This window comes from Dermacentor albipictus, chromosome 3, assembly GCF_038994185.2.
Source record: "Dermacentor albipictus isolate Rhodes 1998 colony chromosome 3, USDA_Dalb.pri_finalv2, whole genome shotgun sequence".
Lineage (NCBI taxonomy): Eukaryota > Metazoa > Arthropoda > Arachnida > Ixodida > Ixodidae > Dermacentor > Dermacentor albipictus.
The window spans coordinates 137,982,931-138,001,652 of record NC_091823.1 but is presented as its reverse complement, the minus strand read 5'-3'; the positions used below and the strand labels follow the sequence as shown (position 1 = coordinate 138,001,652).

Below are 18,722 nucleotides of genomic sequence, written 5' to 3'. Positions count from 1 at the left end.
CCGCAAGCCTTGCAATGAAGCGGCAAGTTTGAACCATGGCCGTTTTTCAATGAAAGCTTATGCTCCCGCAGGCGTTCATTGATACATCGGTCAGTCTGGGCGATATACTTTTTCCCACACTAGAGTGGTATGCGGTATACTACCCCTTCTTCGCACTTAACAAAAGGTTTCGTATGTTTAATAGAAAACCCTACTTTCTTCGAGTCATCAGAATCAATCAGGCGGCACAAGGTAGCAAGCTTTCGGGGTGCTGAAAAACACGCCAGGGACTTTATATTTCACGGCGAAGTGTTTAAGATTATGCGCCACTTTATGAGAATACGGTATCACCACTGGTTTAGTTTTCTTTTCTAATGCTTGACATTCTTGACCGCTTCTTTTTCTTTCTTTTTTCACCTTTATCATAAGCACCTCCGAAGCTGCGCTTAAAACCAAAGAAGAAAAGCCAGCCTTCCTGAACTTCAAAATCGTTTCGTCAAAGCTTGCTTGGGCCTTAGGACACCACGATTTTTTAAGGGCGGACTCGAGGCACATAGTGACAATCGCACGTTTTACAGTCTTGGAGCGTCCAGAATCATACGGCAACAATTCCTTGCGGGCACGCGGTCGGTACATCCACCCGGTACATCCCAGGAGCCTTCGCAGGAGCCTTCGTCAGCAGGACCCTTCGTTAGTAAGGGGTGACGAAGGCTCCTGCTGGATGTACCGACCCCGTGGCCGCAAGGAATTGTTGCCGTGTGATTCTACACACTCCAAGACTGTAAAACGTGCGATTGTCACAATGTGCCTCGAGTCCGCCCTTGAAAACTCGTGCTGTCCTAAGGCCCAAGCAAGCATTGACGAACAGATTTTGAAGGTCAGGAAGGCTGGCTTTTCTTGTTTGGTTTTAAGCGCAGTTTCGGAGGTGCTTATGAAAAAGGTGAAAAAAGAAAGGAAAAGAAGCGGTGAAGAATTTCAGACATTCGAAAAGAAAACTACACCAGTGGTGATACCGTATTCACATCAAGTGGCACATAATCTTAAACACTTCGCCGTGAAATACAAAGTCCCTGTGGTTTTTTTCCGCGGCCCGACAGCTTGCTACTTTGCGCCGCCTGATTGATTCTGATGACTCGAAGAAAGTAAGGTGTTCTATTAAACATACGAAACCTTTTGTTAAGTGTGAAGAAGGGTTAGTATACCGCATACCATTCGAGTGTGGGAAACAGTACATCGGCCAAACTGGCCGATGTATCTATGAACGCCTGCGGGGGCATAAGCTTTTATTGAAAAACGGCTATAGTTCAAACTTTTCGCTTTATTGCAAGGCCTGCGGGAATGAGAAGAAACAAGTATGCGAAAAAAGGCTTCATGACACAACAATTATGTTTACAAGTAAAGATTCTGTGGCGCGTGAATTGTTGGAGGCCAACCAGATTAAAAGAAGAGGGGGCGCCTGTGTGAGCACCCCGTCTCTAAACATTTATAACAATTAAAGCATGTTCTTAGATAAGTTTTAGATTATAAATAATGGCGATTCCCTTCAAATATATCTTCAGAGTTCTCGCAAGTGCGCATTCACATAAGCAGTTTCCCTCTTTTTTCGTCCTCCCCCCATGGTTATATAATCAGCTACCATGACTTCAATAAACCGATGCAAGTAGCGCCTTGTCCTGTCTTTTGTTCCTTCTTTGTGTGCCGTTACCGTTGGCGCTTCATTTTGTGAAAACAAAAGTTGCAAATAAATGCAGCGCGAGCATATGGCATTTAGGAGAGCGAAAACTAAGCCGCATACAATTGCAGCATGTGCGATTAGGGATGAGCGAATAATCCGTAACTTACCTTACCGAGCTGGGACAATTGCGCTGGGTTGAAATCAGTCCGACTGATTCGTTGAAGCCACACCTTCATCCGTGCCATGTATCGCTTGGCAGATGGAATACAGAATAGTCCTTTGCCGCCCCTTTCAATTGTGCTGCATTTGAAGGCACAGCAACGCGGCATAGCCAACACGGAACGCGCTACATAAGCACAAAGAAGGCGCGAAACGTGATGCTTGGACACGCGGCTAGCAATCTTTGGCAACGCGATGGCGGAGAAAGCAAAAAAAAAACAAGCAAGAAAAAAGCGCTCGAAAACACGCTGTGGAGTTTAGACAATATGAGGGCCGAGAGTCGAGGTAAACCACAAGGCAGGAGGACGGCGGCAATCTTCAAATCATGGCGCTACCTTTGATATTTATTTAGGGGCTTTAAATCCAATTTGCTCACAGCACCTTCGCAACATTCTACAACAAATGGCGCCTCAGTGGGTGAGCGCCGTCCGGCTCACTCGCCCTCAATCGCGTGCAGTCTGCTAGGACTCAACTCAGATGCCACCTATTCAAATACACGTAAAGCACAGTAGCGTTTTTCTGAAATAAGCACTTGGCCGATATTAATGAAACTTGCCGCTTTGAGAGAGAAACTTAAATTCGATTTACTGCTGAAAGCGGAATTTTTTTATCGTGCGCATTTTTTAAAATAAATTTTAAAAAATTGGTAGGTCCGAATCATTTAAAGCACGAATTTTATAAATCCGCAGCTCGGCATCAGGAACGAGTATACAGGTCTGTAAACTGCATCCGTAAGAGCACTCAAAGCGGGCGAATTCGACATGTCAGTTCTTATGGGAATTTGTTACATTGTTTACAAGGGGTTTGCAAAAATTTAACTCATATATAAGTGGTTTACTTGAGAGCCATGTAAACTATATCAATTGCGGGCGCTTTATATTTACATTTAGGTGCAGGTTACACAATTGTGCAATACCTCTTCATTGTCGACTTATACTTGTAAACATGAAAGTTTCATTTTCTGAAAAATTGCCTTTTTAACAGCCTTTATTAAAATATTGACGACATAAATCAAAAGTTCGCAACCAACAGTCATTAGATTTTACCTTTTTCTTTAAAGTACAACAAGCTCGATCAAATTTGGTGCACCCTTTGAACAAATAACATTATTTCTCCTTGTTCTTGTATTTGATAGGAATGTACCAGCTAAGCCTCCTTCTTAACTGCACGCAATGATGGCATTCAGTAGGCGGAGCGCTGTGGTCAAGCCCTGTTGCGCCGTAGCCTTCGCAGTGGCAGTCATTGAAGAAGCCGCGGAAGCACCACGAAGGGGTTTTTCCGCTCCTTCTTCCACCGCAGCTTTTATTTCTTGCGCTCTTCTGCGAAACGATTACCTTAAATTTTATGATGGCTACGTCACAACTGAAATGCCTCACAAGTCTGCACCCCCAGCAGGCGCATACTAGTAAACACAATGCATGCACTTCCTAACAAAACTGCTCTCTTCATTGCAATATATACTAACTGAAGAGTTTATAGCGGCCAATTTTCTAACTCCAATTAAGTGTTGAATGGTAAACCATGTACACGTCCCACTATAAGCTGGAAGCATTTGAGAGCATCTGGTGAGAGTAAGAATTGTTACCTGAATTTTTGAGGTGCAGTTCATCCATTGATACACAGTTGATGCCAGCATAGTGCAGGATGTAGAAGTGATAGGTAGGTTAAAGTGCAGTGATCATAGGTTAGTGAGGGCTAGGATTCAGGTCAATTTGAAGAGAGAAAGAGCAAAATTGGTCGAGAAGAAACAGGTCAACCTACAGGCAGTAAGGGTAAAAGCGGACAAATTCAGGCTGGTACTTGCAAACAAATACGCAGCCTTAGAACAGCGAGATAATAATGACATAGAGCTAATGAATGAAAGCGTAACTAGGTTGGCTTCAGAGGCAGCAGTTGAAGTGGGAGGCAAGTCACCAAGGCAACCAGTAGGCAAACTCCCCGAGTAATAAAGCACCCAATAAATAAACTGCAAAAAATGAAAGTGTTCAATTCAAGAGATAAGATAGAATTCGCGGAACTGTGAAAACTGATCAACAATGCGATATTAAGTGATACTCGAAACTATAACGTGAGAAAGACAGAAGAAGCCTTAAAGAATGGCCGTAGCCTGAAATCAGTGACAAGAAAGCTTGGCTTACGACAAACCAAGATGTACGCACTAAAATATAAGCAGGGAAATATGTTCAGCAATCTCGATGACATAGTAAAGCAGCGGAATAATTCTATACTGACTTGTACAGTACCCAGAGGAGTCAGGATACTTCAATTAGAAACAGAATGAACAGGATACAGAAACTCCTCGTATAACTACTGATGAAGTCAGAAGGGCCTTCCAAGACATGAAACGAGGGAGAGCGGCAGGAGAAGTGTATTAAGAGTCGTTTAATCAAACATGAAGCAGACATGATGCTTGGAAAACTGATGGTTCTTTACACGAAGTGTTTATCGATTGCAAAGGTCCCAGAAAAGTAGAAGACTGCAAACATTATACTAATCCACAAAAAGGAAGACGTTAAAGACTTGAAAAATTGTACGCCATTAGCTTACTCCCAGTATTATATTAAATATTTACCAAAATTATCTCCAATAGAATAAGGGAAACACTGAACATTAGGCTGGGTTCAGGGAGGGATACTCTACAATGTATCACATGCATGTAATTAATCAGGTTATCGAGAAATCCGCAGAATATAATAAGCGTCTCTAGACGGCTTTCATAGATTACGAAAAGGCATTTGATTCAGTAGAAATACCAACAGTTATAGCGGCATCACGTAATAAAGGAGCACAAAACGCTTATGTATATAACTTGCAATATATCTACAGAGGTTATACAGCTACCTTAATTCTACAAAAGAAAAGCAGCGAGATACCTATAAAGAAAGGGGTCAGTCAGGGAAATACAATCTCTCCATTGCTATTCACTGCGTGCGTGGGAGAAGTATTCAAGCAATTAAATTGGGAGTGCTTAGGAGTAAAGATCGACGGCGAATATCTCAGCAACCTTCGGTTTGCCGATGATATTCTTCTATTCAGCAATAATGCAGACGAATTACACCAAATGATTCAGGACTTTAATAGAGAGAGTGTAAGACTGAGATTGAACATTAATATGCAGAAGACAAAGTTAATTATGAATAGCCGTGCAAAGGAACCACAATTCAGGATTACCAGTCAGCCTGTATAGTCTGTGAAGGAGTGCGTTTACCTAGGTCAATTAGTCACAGGGAACCCTGCTCATGAAAAGAAATTCACAGAAGAATAAAAATGGGTTGATCGCATACGGCACGCATTGCCAGCTCCTGACAGGAAGCTTACCATTATCATTGAAAAGCAAGGTGTACAATCAGAGCATTTTACCAGTGCTGACATATGGGGCAGAAACTTCGAGACTGACAAAAAGCTCGAGACCAAGGACCGCGCAAAGAGCAATCCAGCGAAGATTCCTCTGCATAACGTAAAGAGACGAAACGAGAGCGGTTTAGGTCAGAGAGTAAACGGTGTAAGATGATATTCTAATTGGCATCAAGAGAAAAAAATGGAGCTTGGCAGGTCATGTAGTGCGCAGGTTACATAACCGTTGCGCCATTAGGGTTACAGAATGGGTACCAAGAGAAGGGAAACGCAATCGATGACGACAAAACACTAGATGGAGTGAAGAAATTAGGAAATTTGCGGGCGCTAGTTGGAATCGGTTGAGGCAGGACAGGGGTAATGGGAGATCGCAGGGAGAGGCCTTCGTCCTGCAGTGGACATATGATGATGATCCGTACAGCAGCCTGGTAGAACAAACTAGTGACGAAATGTAATTGCCCTTCTCCGCAACTGCTTTCTGGAGTAAGCGAAGGCAATTTCTAAAGGCCGTGTTCTTGTGTCCTGCAAGCGCCAGATGTAATTTTAGGAGCCGGAAATACGTCATGGTCCCCTTGCGTCATTTTCTTTTCGCATGTTGGTCTCGGCGATCAGTCTAGCACTGTAAACCGAGCTAAGCTAAAACAGACCTTTTAAGGACTTCGACCTCCCCTGAGACTACATGCCTGAAAACCTTGCTTCATTAGAGTGGTTCTAAGATGCGGTCCATCCTCCATATTCTCTGGTTTGCATGGCTTTTATATAGAGCGTCCAACAATTACGGACGAAATACATCGGTCACAGCGATGTTGCATCGTTGAGCACACTTTTGCATGTAGCGAGACATGCGCGGTTAGTTAAGGCATTTTTGGAGTATATTGCACAATGGTGACCCGCATTTCCTGCATTTACACAATATAACCTAAAATGGCCCTTCCTATCATCAGGAGGGGTTTCGAGGCTGTTGACTCGAGCAGAATAGCTGTCGTCTGCTATCATTGCTATTGTAATCATTCATTTACCCACAGGGCATTTCTGCATTAGAGAGGGGAGTGGGTTACACAACAAATAAGAAGGAAATAAATTATGAGCTTATACACAATATTTCCTTATTTTACAGCGTTAGCTAAAAGTATGATAAGTACAGTAATAGAACATGACATATAAAAGTAGCATTAAACAAGAAAAAAATAAAAGACCAACAGCAGCTCGTACAAATGTTTTTTATTATACAGTGTTAGCTAGTGCTTTTCGAAAATTATCATTGTGATTTGTGGAAACAATGTCCGAAGGCAGTTCATTCCAATCTTTCGACGTACGTGGCAAAAATGATTGTAAAAATATGTCGTGTTACAAGCACCAATTCTAACTTTATGCTGATGATGAGTACGGTAAGATTGGTAACATGCTCACGACATGAATTTTGTATGAAGTGTAGGGTAGGGATATAGCTTATGAAAAATGAAAGGCGGGAAATTCTTCGACGTGTTGCTAGCGGTTGAAGACCCAGATTCAATTTCATTGGAGATATGCTCGCACTATGGTTCTAGTTCCAAAGAATAAAACGTGTGGCGTTATTAAAAGGCGGAAGAAGGGTTCGCACGAACGTGAACTCCTCTTCAAGTTGTTTCACTTTGGCATTTTAGGCTGAAATGTCACTGCAGGATCCCATATTTTGCACGTGTTTTAACCACATTTGCTGCTTCCCTATCCATTCAAATATAATTCAGAGATAGCGTGGACGACCGTGGTGCCCCTTCAACATTCACTGTAAGTCAATAGAGATGTGAGGGTATGAGAAATGGAAAGTCAATTTTCGGGAAAAACTGCCTTTAGCAGTTTTTTTCTAAGGACACACCAACCAAAAAGAAAGAGAACAATGGGCTCAAATTTAGCCAGAAAATTTCATTGATGTAAGTTATGTGAAAGTTGCGTAATTGTCAATGTGTTAGTGCGAAAATCTAGGCGAAAAAAATTCATCAAGTTTGTGTAAACATTTTGATAGTAATAGCACACGGCATGCCCAATAACGTGGTTTCGGACGCCGAAAAAACAACTGTTCATGTCACAGAAACATGATCTGGAGGCCTCATTGTACTGGGACCATTGAAGCTTACGTGCACACTGTGGCCGTGGTGCCGCAAGCCGAGTCCATCAGCACTCGACGGGAGAGGAGCGGGAAAGTGGATTACAAAAGAAGGCAAAGAATGAAATGCGAAATATGGAAGGTTTCGGTGTAATGGTGATTGCACAGTCTTGAGTCACCGCACTCGGAAGACTGGTGCGCCATTTAGGCGCACCAGTCTTCACCAGTTGCACCACGTGACCTACATGCCTCATTCGGTGATAAGAATAGTCGGCGTTTTATCGTCTAATACCACGCTACACGTCATGCACGTTTTCAAACTGGAACGTATAAAATGTGCTGCAATGTGGTACGTATTAGACCAATTTAGGTTTGGTACTTTAATTCGGCAATTCGCTAAAAAGCACAAGAATGGGCGCACAAATGTTTCATGGTACAATTTCAGCGCTGCTTTTCCCGAGTCTAAAGTGCACGTGAAAAAAGCGGTTGGCAGTTTCAGGCAGCATTTCTGAGCACTCCACCCACCTCCCCCGCCCCTGTCTGTTGTAACTTTAGAAATCATTCTAGGAGCAGCGGTTCATTGCAAAAGAAAACCTTTGTTTGGCTTTGTGTTTTGTTCTAACAGCGAAAGCCGTCACAGATATTATTCTTTCAATTGTTTTTTTTTATGGAGTTCATGCTGTCATCGTCCACTATGCTGGCCTGTCCTGCTGCATTACCTGCTCTGATTGCATGTGGCGCAAGATTTTAAATGTTCTACATGTGACAATTTCATTCACAAAATTTGATGTGAGGAGTAGAATTTTTATATTACAAGGCGCACTAAACATATAAGTTAAATAAGGCAATATTATTTATTTCTTTACTTTTTGTACTTTCCATGCCCTAAGGCGTTACAGAAAGAAGTGGAACGAAATAGAGAACTTGTAGAGACGCTTGGTAACAATGCCACAAAACTCGGAAAGGCATAAACGGTGCTATAACGAGATCGGGGTGGGAACGCTGCCAGCAGTGGTTTAAGCAGACGTCATGAATTTCGACTACCATTAGTACGGACCAACATAAGATCTTTTTTGTTCATGGGCTACACTGCCTTGTGAATGAACGAAATGCCTTACTCAGAAAGTTTAAGAACTATTCTGGCGCCAAAACTGCCCAAATACACGAGAAATATTAGGTTGACGGCGCTGCACTTATGTCAGCATCACTAAGGGCCCGACTAATATTTTCGAAACAAAATGCGTTTTTAGTCTACATTTCTCCAATTATTGACATCTTTTAGCAGAACCATTGATAACAATTTTGAACGGATATTTTTATCATTCTTAACTGCGTTAAAGCAGGTCACAAGACAGAATCTATAATACCTATGACAGCTCGTTTCCCGCCGCTCCATAAGTCTAAATGCGCCCACGTGTTCGGCCTAGTGTTTACCATTGCGGGTGATGTGATTCACCGCGTGGCAAACACACGATGTCCGCAATCTGAAAAAAAAAATGAAGCTTCGAAAGTTTGCATACAGTTCACCAGCCTCGTATCCCTAATAAAAACTCGCAGTTTCTCCCGAAAGGTGAAGCATCGATTGTGATAGCAAATTAGTGGACAGTAGCTTTATCGGCCGCATAAGCTTCTAAACAAAATTAACAACCATGATGTCAAGAGCGCACAAGCAAACATGAACGTATCTCAGTCGATAACTGCGAAAGCTCACTGTGAAAGCGCTGGATCTAGGAAGCATGGTAGCAGCCCAACTCCCATAACCTATTCAACTCTTCATCAAGAACAATATCAAGAACAAGACACCAACTCCACGTAAATACCAAAATGATATTGCCATTGCAAGCACCTCAGCCGTGTAATCATCTGAGATTATTCTGATCAGTTTCTTTCACACGCTTTCTTTTATCAGAACATGCAGCCACCAAGACACCATGACGAACCTTACAAGCAACGTTACCACGAAGATGCATTTAGACGAGCTGTGGGACCACTACCGGATATACCACTATGGTCAAGTGGGTGGAAGTATCACATTCAGAAATTTCGTTGCTTCCGTTGCTGTGAGATTAGCAGCGACGGGATTGCAGGTGAGTGTCGTAATCTCCTACAAATCCGGCTATACTTTTAGTCGCACAAAGTTACTTAGAAACACTCGTCAAAGGCGTTCATGGATTGTACGCTATACGGTAACGGAACTCCCTCTTTCAACCAACCAACACAACCTGTGCAAAATGCAACGGTTTTTTTCCACGATAAGAAACAAGGTGTAGGTAGGCATCCGCTTCAAAAAAGAAAATGCAAGATATGTGTGGCTACACATTGCCTGTTATAAAGTATCGATGGTAAAACGCAAGATCAAACATTACACTGACTTGTTCACAGCAAACTAGCCCTTAGATGCTGCGAAAACAGAATTTATAGTGGAAATGATGTAATGTTACTACCTCAGTTATGACGCTCTATTATGCCCCCCTTGTACCGTTCAGAAACAGCGATTAGATTTGAAGGATATATATATATATATATATACATATATATATATATATATATATATATATATATATATATTATATACACGTGCGTTTGCTTGCTTCTCAACGGCTAAATAATGTTAAGCATCGCTCGGGGGAGGGTGTTCCAGCATATATCGGAAGTTCTCGAATGTTATCGCGGGTTTTATACGTGGTCTGGTTGTCCCTGAGCCTTGCATAATCTGGCGGCTGTAGAACTTTCCGGAAGATACGCGGGCGTAAGCGATCATTCTGGAACTCACGATGACTCGTGTATAAAAGCCGACGCTCTCGCTCCGCAGGCCAGATTTTCCATGGTCACCGACTGTGTTCGCCAATATCGTTGTTTGAGTATAGCCTATTTTTGAGGGCGCAGCTTCGCCCAATAAAACGTTAGTTTCGTCACTGACAGCTTTGCTCCTTTCTTCTCGGTCACTATTACGCGACGTCTGGTGGAGGTTCTAGTGCGTTTATGTACCGAACGCCCCCTCACAGCAGTGATGCAAGCCCGAACCACGAAGACAGCACCAACGTCGCGAAGGACTAGCGAGGAACGTTTAGAACGACAGAAAGCGGAGCTAGTTGGTGGGAATTCGCTATGCAACTACTAGTTGCATAATGGATAATGGGTCCTTTAAGCCTGCGACAAGCGAGCTAGCCGCAGGCTCCAAGGTCTGCCGCTGGAGTACGTACATTTGCCTGAGATGACCAGGAAGATCGTTACCAAGGGAACGACCACAACGGCAGGAATCGCGCTAAAACAACCGAGGGAGCCACCTACCTCCTCTGGGGCCTCATGGAAGGATCGGGAAACCTGGCTCGAGTCTTTCGAGAAGATCTCAGTGTTCAACAACTGGAGCTTTGAGGATAAGCTGCGCCACGTGTTCTTCTCATGGGAAGACGCCACCAGGACGATTGAGGAGCCACCTTAACGACGTGGGACCTATTCCCAAGCGGCTTCCTGCCGACATTTACAAGCGTCCTGGGCAAAGAGCGAGCCCAAGCTCTACTAGGGTAGCCAGCACAGCTGCCTAGCAAGATCGTCCAAGTCTTCACGGAGGAGATAGCCCGTCTTTTCCAAAACACTCAGACGGAATTGTCGGAGGAGAAAAGAGACCGCTTGCTGATGCGGGGCGTCAAGCAAGCACTTTTCGCCGGAATTGTCCGCAACCCGTCGAAGACCGTAGCTGAGTTTGCGACACGAGCATCGACAATTGAGAAAACTCTGGAAATGCGCACAAGCTAATCTGACCTCCATGTGCTCACACCGCAGTGCGCCATCCAAGTACTCGGTTCCGACGACCTCCAAGAGACCATCAGGGCCAGTGTTCGCATAGAACAGCTGAATATCTTGCCTTCGTCGAAAACCCAGGTGGCCTCAGTCTCTGACAGGGTCAAGGAGTAACTACACTACTCACTGGTAGGTTCCTCAGGCGCAGCCCCACTCACCGCAGCCCCAGCCAGAAGCGATGACTTACACCGTCGTCCACTGCCGCCGCTGCCAGCACACCCGACCGTAGTACAGCGTAGCGTTCCAAGAAAGACTGATGCTTGGCGCTCCCCCGGCCATCGTCCGCTGTGCTATTACTGCGGAGAGGTGGGCCAAGTCTGCCGCCGGTCCCCACACAGCCAAATGGGACAATGAGGGTTCCTCGGCAATGCTCTGCGCCCGCAGGAAGGTGAACGTCCTCGCAATATCACCGACTACCTCACCTCATTTAGGTGGAAACCTCGACGACCGTCGCGTTCACCGTAACGAGGTCGCTAGCTGTCACCGCCGCGCCGACCATGTAATGGACCAGCTCGGGGCCTCTCCGTCAGCCCATATCCATAAAACCAAAAGCCGCAACCGATCCAGAAGTGATTGCTGTTAGTCGAACTGACGAACATCATCCGCCACCAACGAAGACGCTGAAAACACTATCTCCCCCACGTAACGATACGCCGTCATCGCGACGACGTATGGAAGCAATGAATGCACTGACCAACTGCTTGACATTGCGCCATACCACCCACACGTCAACGCCATACAGCCGGGATCCTACGCCAAGACCTAGTTGCGATGCAAGAGAAAGAACCGCCGATTTCGACGTGCTTGTCGATGGCCACGCACTCCCCGCCTTAGGGGACACAGGACCCGGCCACTCAGTGATGCATCGATCCATTGCCGCCTTGCTGCCTAGTTGAACAAAGTTCAGACTGCATGGGAAGGCGCTCAAATCCGGAGAGCTGGAGGACACCTAATAATGCGGACTGGAATGTGCACGGCAAGAATTATCGTTCATGACTGGACCTACCCTGCCACCTGGGTCATCTTTCAACAGTGATCAAGAGACGTCATTCTCGGCATGGACTGCCTGAACCCACACGGCGGAATAACCGACCTGAAGTCAAAGTCGATAACGGTAACCGAAGATCAAGCAGTGACGCCAGAGAGCGCTCGTAGGCACCATGCCTTGACTGCACTTGAGGACCAAGACAACATCACATCTCGCTCCAGCGTTGTCATTTCTATCGGCAGTGAAACACCCGCAGACGTAGAAGGCGTCATCGAGGGCGACCACCTTCTACAGCTAGACCGTAAAATTTCAATCGCAAGAGGGGTCTCTCGACAGTACGGAGGGAAAGCGAAAATGATGCTGACGAACTTCAGGCAGGAGTTCAAGCACAACAACAAGGGCACGATGATCCCATACAACGAGGAAATTGTGGAAGCCGGCAATGCGTTTGTCCTCTCTGATTATGCCGCATCTTCCCAATGACTATAGTTCCAGAACCAGACTTCGACATAAATCCATGTCGCCCCTTCACTAAGCAGCAGCTAAGTAGTCTTCTCTGACGATACAAAGACTCCTTTTGGACGTCATGGAGGATTCGACATTTACCAGTTGCAAAGCATCGCATATTAACCGAACAGTGCGCTCGACCACTCTGCCTGAGCCCTTACCGAGTTTCGATGCGAGAACGTGAACCAATAAGGCAACAAGTAAGCGAAATGCTGCGCGTCGACATCGTACAGCCGTCGGAAAGCCCGTGGGCATCTCTTGTAGTCTTGGATAAGAAAAAGAAAGGAAGCCGACATTCCCTGAGAGCGGCGCACCTAGAAGGTGCAGCGTGTTCAGAATTACGCGCGAGAAAGGAGCCCGGCTGCGGGCACTCAATGAGCGTGACGCGTGTCGGCGTTAACAAAACGTTGAGTCCCTACATTGGTTGAATGAAATCGCATTAACGCTGACATTCATCTTGAGGTGGTTTCGGCCAGAAAATGGTCAGTTCCAGCAAAACAATATTATTAAAGGGTGGGTCTTCGCACGTCTTTGCATTACGCGGGCGGTACTCTTACCGACTGAGCTACCCAGCGCCGTTTTCTCACCGACTTTCTGGCGTATTTACGTTTTACTACTAGAACTAATCCTGTGAGTGTTAGCCAGCGCCACCATTCGCAAACCGTGGCGGGAGATGTGGAACATCCTTTCTACCGCAGGCGTCATGGGTGCGTGACCTTTTCGGATGGAGGCCACTCGGCAATAAATCGACTGATTTTATCAGTGAGGGTCATAACGATGGTATCCAATCCGGCGATCTTGATGCCTTCAGATAGCATATGTGGCTTTATGGGCCAATTTCCTGCACCCAAAAAGATCACTTACTAGTGACGTCTGCGACAGAATAAATGTTCCACATCCGCCACCAAGGCACGTGAATGGTGGCAGTGGCTAGAACTCCCAGGGTTAGACGTAATAGTTCTGTGAAAACCGGAAAGGGGGATATAAGTAATTAGTAAAGGGAAAATGAGACATCCATGCGAACGTAGTTAATTACATCAAAAGCCTTTGTAGCACTTTGCGACGTTTAGGTGGACGTCTCATTTTCCGTTTATGTATTACTCCCAGCGTTAATTCTAGTAGTTAAACTTGGTATCATGCCCCACCTGCGGCAGCTTGTTTTTCATGCACTTGTTTTCATTAATTTATCATTTCTTTAGTTTAGTTAGTAAGTGCAAGTGATTTCCCCTAGGTCGTCGTCGGTTTTTTGTTTGTTGGCTTCTTATGCTGTGACTAGTGAAAATCGTGTCTCTCTGTTAACCCACTTTCTTCTCTTCCATTTACAGTATAGACATATAGAATACATTTTACAAGTGCAGACGAAAACGATGACCAAGAGTCCGATAAAGTAAAAGTATGCCAATCTGCTTTTATTCCAATCTTCTGACGTGAAATGTACGCAATCACCATCGAAGCATTAGGCGGTAATCCGCAGCGTAGTTCGAAAAGCCAAATCAAACGCTTAAATTAAAAATTAAATTATGGCGTTTTACGTGCCGAAACAAGGATCTGATTATGGGGCACGTCGTAATGGGAGACTTCGCTGATGTTGACCACCTGGGGTTCTTCAGCGTGCACCACCTATATCTAAGTACGCGGCTGTTTTCGCATTTCATCACCATCGAAATGTGGCCGCCGTGGCCGGGTTTGTATTCCGCGACCTCGTGCTTTGTAACCGAAACGCTCTTCTCATTTATAGCAGGTCACTTTGTGTTTGTTTGTAAATCGACTAGCACTGCCTACATTGAGCGGTTTTTCTTTCTGTCTGGCTGACAAGAGGAGAGCACCATTGTGGGTACATTTGTCTATTTAAATCATGGCTGCGATCTCTTTTTCCTTGCAGATGATCGCCAGGATAATGAATGATAAAAAAGACGCTAAACTACGGCCGAGTTATACTATTCTCCACAATTGGATGACAAATGATGCAAACGTTGAATACGTTGGAAAGGCACTGAAGTGAGTACAGCATTTAAAAAAATAGTCCCATTTATAATTTTCGCCACAACCCAAACGCTCTGGCTCCTGCTAAGTCGTGCGGCGCAATTAAATTGGATTATCGAGGCACTGTCGGGTAACTCACTCAGCCGGCTATTCTATAAAGCGTAAACGCATCAGAAAAGCATTTTTAGATTTCCAAAAATGAATATTATTGCCTTCAACTAGTGGCGTGGTGGGCACGACACATCCGAGGCACCTTAACTGGCCACGTAATGCAAAGAAAGTAACGAATGTTATCTGTGGGAACTTGAAGACCAATGGGACTGGGATTTCTTTCTTACTACTACCGGCAACAAGACCTCTAAATTGCGTGATTGCAAATCTGCAACAATAAAATTAATGTAAAAAACATTGAAGTTTAGATAAATGAAGATTGCGTGCACGGAGCAATCACAGTGCATAAGAAAGAAAAGATTAGGCTGTATCGAAGACACATCCAAGGTGTAGCGCGTGAAACAAAATAGGAGTGCTTCAGAGGGTGCGTGAGAACTAGAGCACAGAAATGACGTAACGAAATAAAAAAGACGTAGTTTCGACTGAAATACTAAGCAATAGTTGTGGTTGCAAACTAGTAGAATGGTTTACGAGGTAACGATAGTGGCTTTATCGGCCGTGTAAGCGAACATGAACACATCTCACTTGATGAGGTGTGTTTTCGCAGTCAAATGCTGGAGTGACGAAACACGGCAGCAGCAACGAGAAAACTTACTTTCCCGCTGCCCCGCTTCAACGCGGCCTAAGCAGCGAAAACACAGCGCATATCAGCACTTTGACCCCGTCGCAGATAGCTTTCGAGATAGGACCCGTGCGACTGTACCACACGCAGCAGTGGCCGCTGAAAAACACCGCCCCTCCCCCGTCCCTCTTCTACCCACGGGGTGCCTTGCGCGCGGCGGAAGACGGCGCGCTTCATCCCCACTTTCTTCCCTTGGGCGCGCGAGATTGACTAGCCATCGTTGGCTAAACCTCGCATGTTTTCACTCGCATATAACGCATACGGCGCACAGGGACCATGTTATCGCCCTTGGACTGTATAGGCAACATTACGCCGACGGCAACGGCAGGAATCCGTCTGGAGTGTCCACATAAATGAGAAAAAAGGCGCAGTTTTGCCCGACAGGCGAAACCTCAACTGCGATAGCTAATTAGTAGAGAGCTATACCCAGTACGGATAGTGGTGATGTTTAAACTTTAAACATTCCTTTACTAAGTAAATGAACAAGCAAGAGCTCACGGTAGAACAAACAAACATGAACCCATATCATTCGCTGACCGCTGAAACTCGCTATCAAAACGCTGGAGGGAGTTAGCATGGCAGAATTGAACGAACTGGCCTTCGTGCTCCCTCTCTCTTAAACTTGAACTAAACGGCGAGAGCACAGCGCACACGAAGCTATTGACCCTCGGTGAATGCAGACGCCTAAAGTCTGTCACCGTTGCACATCGTTCTCAAGATAGGACTATAGCGCAGTACGCACTGCCACGCGTGGCTGCGCCATACGCAGCAGCCACCGGGTTAGGACGCCCCTACCTATCCTCATCCCGGTGCCTGGCGTGAGACTGAAGACGGCGTGCTTCTTCCCCGCTTTTCCTCCCTTGCGCGTGCGAAATGGAGGCGCTATAGTCGACTTCCCCTGCAATTTCACGGGCGCTTATCGCATTCGCAACGCAGGGACGATGTTATAACTCTTGCAGTTTATGCAGAACATAACAACGACGCCGACGCTATTAATGGGCCTGGAGATTCTTACGATTGCTTTCACTTTAAAATGTTACATTTTTCAAATTTGGAAGTTCGCATGCTTAGCCTATGTTACAAGTAAGGTGAGTCTTACGTCTTGCGGTCTAGTTTTTCAATCATGCTCACGCCCTATTCGTATAGGACCCATTTGTTTTGCATAGGGCGTTTTCAAAAATGAAATTATGGGGTTTTACGTGCCAAAACCACTTTCTGATTACGAGGCACGCCGTAGTGTAGGACTCCGGAAATTTCGACCACCTGAGTTCTTTAACTTGCACCTAAATCTAAATACATGGGTGTTTTCGCATTTCGCCCCCATCGGAATGCGGCCGCCGTGGCCGGGATTCGATCCCGCGACCTCGTGCTAGACAGCCCAACACCATAGCCACTGTGCAACCACGGCGGGATATAGGGCGTTTTGCACTAGTGTAGAAAAATGACCCCTATACTTGTGGCACCCGAGTCTTTCCTGCGCCGTTCGAGCAGCCAGCATCGTAGATGCTTGGGGCTCACGCGATTTCTTTCCCTATAAATATGGACCCATTTCACCGTGGTCAGAGGAATTGTAAACCTCCCTCTTGCTGCCTGAATGCAGTGACTAGCAACGGGGGGGCCGGGGGGCCCTGAGCCCCGGGTGCAAGGGGCAAGTTGCGGGGGGGGGGTGGTCTTATACCTCTGAAGACACCCGGAAATTGTTAATATCCTCACCTTCCTCGACTACACCTGGGGGGGGGGGGGAGGAGGTGACAGAAGACCTATGTGCCCCGAGTGCCAGACGACCTAGCTACGCCACTGCCTGAATTTCCTGGAGATATTCGAATATCCTCGAATATGCAGGAGCGCCATAGTCCAGCAACGCGCGCACACATATCTGGGAAATGTGTGTGCAAATGTCTGCCGAACTTTTCGCACTTGTAGGCCATGTATTTGTGTCAGGCCTGAACTTATTACGCCTACTGTGACCAAGTGAGCTATCAAAAGTGTCATCATCCCAGCTCTGATCAACCGACGTACTGCCGAGCGATACATCTCTTACAGGACCCAAGCGGTTGATATTTGTTGAGAGTGCGTCGTGCGAGGCGCAACAACGGGGTCAGCTGCGCATGCAGCACATGCTGTTAGGAATGGCCGTACGGGGTGGCAACGTGCCAACTTTCAGCCCGCTGCACATGTTCCAATCCAACCAGATGGAGCTCACTTCAGAGAACTGCGAATAACCGGCAGCCACGTGGCGCGCGGTCAGTTCAGGTATGTGGTACTCGGCCGCGCCACCCGGGACAAAGCAGAGTTATACGAGGCCCTGTGACGTCGGCCCCGGACCTTTACACCTGTGTGTGTGTGCAACACGAGTATGTGAGCCCACCTCCTCCAAAAGGGCGGGTCATCTTCGGTGACGTCAAACGGTGACGTCGAACGATGACTGGACGAACGTATCCGTTCGCTTGGAATCCAGGGGGGACCAAGTGCTTATAAACAGCATTTGACGGCTGCTAGAGTGTGCTCGTCGTCGGGAGCTGAGTGCTTGTTGTCATGCTAGAAATGTACTAGTGAGCTGTGTGCTCGTAAGCTGTTTGCTGTATGTTAGTCTTGCGGGCTCCATATCGGAGTCACGCTAGCCTCTCGATGTATGTCTTATTCAAAATGTTAATATGCAAATAAATCCTTTTCACCGAGTTCCTCTCTACGACCTTCAGCTCCTACAAATGGTGGGAGCGGCGAGGTCGCCCGACGACTCCTACACCTGGTTGACAGTGGTAGGATCGTCCGAAAACTCTAATAATGCGTGTTCGCCTAATGGCTTCTTTTCTCTAAACAACCATTGCATTGTAAGGTGCGTAAACAGCACGGTTGCAAAGAACTACGTGATATTATCCCTATTGCAGAACCCAGCGTCTTCCAGTGCCTTTCAATGTGAAACCAACGTTCTTTTTTTTTTTTACACTGGGCCGCATAGAGGACGCAGGCGCTCGCTAGGAGTCACTGGCAGACCGGCGAGATGGCTGGATAAGAGCTGGGTCAAACTGGACGAGATGCTTGATTCGCTGCTATGACGCTGGGGCTCACGGGTCTGTGCTGTACACGCACCGGTTCTCGCTGGATTTCGCTGGCTCGTACTCAAAACTGCGCTGGTTGCGTTTGTGCCGAATTGGTTGCAATACGCCAGGGCCATGGGCACTGTTCAATTTTAAATACTAGATACAACACCATCGACAAATACTAGTCTCCTGCCCTAAATAACACTACATTTCGGAGTCTTAAAGGCATGTTACCACATAGAATAAAGGCGCATGAGCTGCACCGTTTATGCATGCATATGTGACACTGAAAATCATTT

The 18,722-nt window shown here is 46.0% G+C and overlaps 1 protein-coding gene across 4 annotated transcripts in view; it reads left to right on the top strand.

The window, feature by feature from the left end:
- LOC139057936 (uncharacterized) overlaps positions 1-18,722 on the top strand; it is a 117,493-nt gene that overhangs the window by 51,817 nt on the left and 46,954 nt on the right. For all 4 annotated transcript variants that reach the window (XM_070536739.1, XM_070536740.1, XM_070536741.1 and 1 more), the window contains 2 exons: positions 9,220-9,397; positions 14,489-14,604. In XM_070536739.1, coding sequence (XP_070392840.1) covers positions 9,220-9,397; positions 14,489-14,604 — 294 coding nt within the window. The remainder of the gene's footprint in view (positions 1-9,219; positions 9,398-14,488; positions 14,605-18,722) is intronic.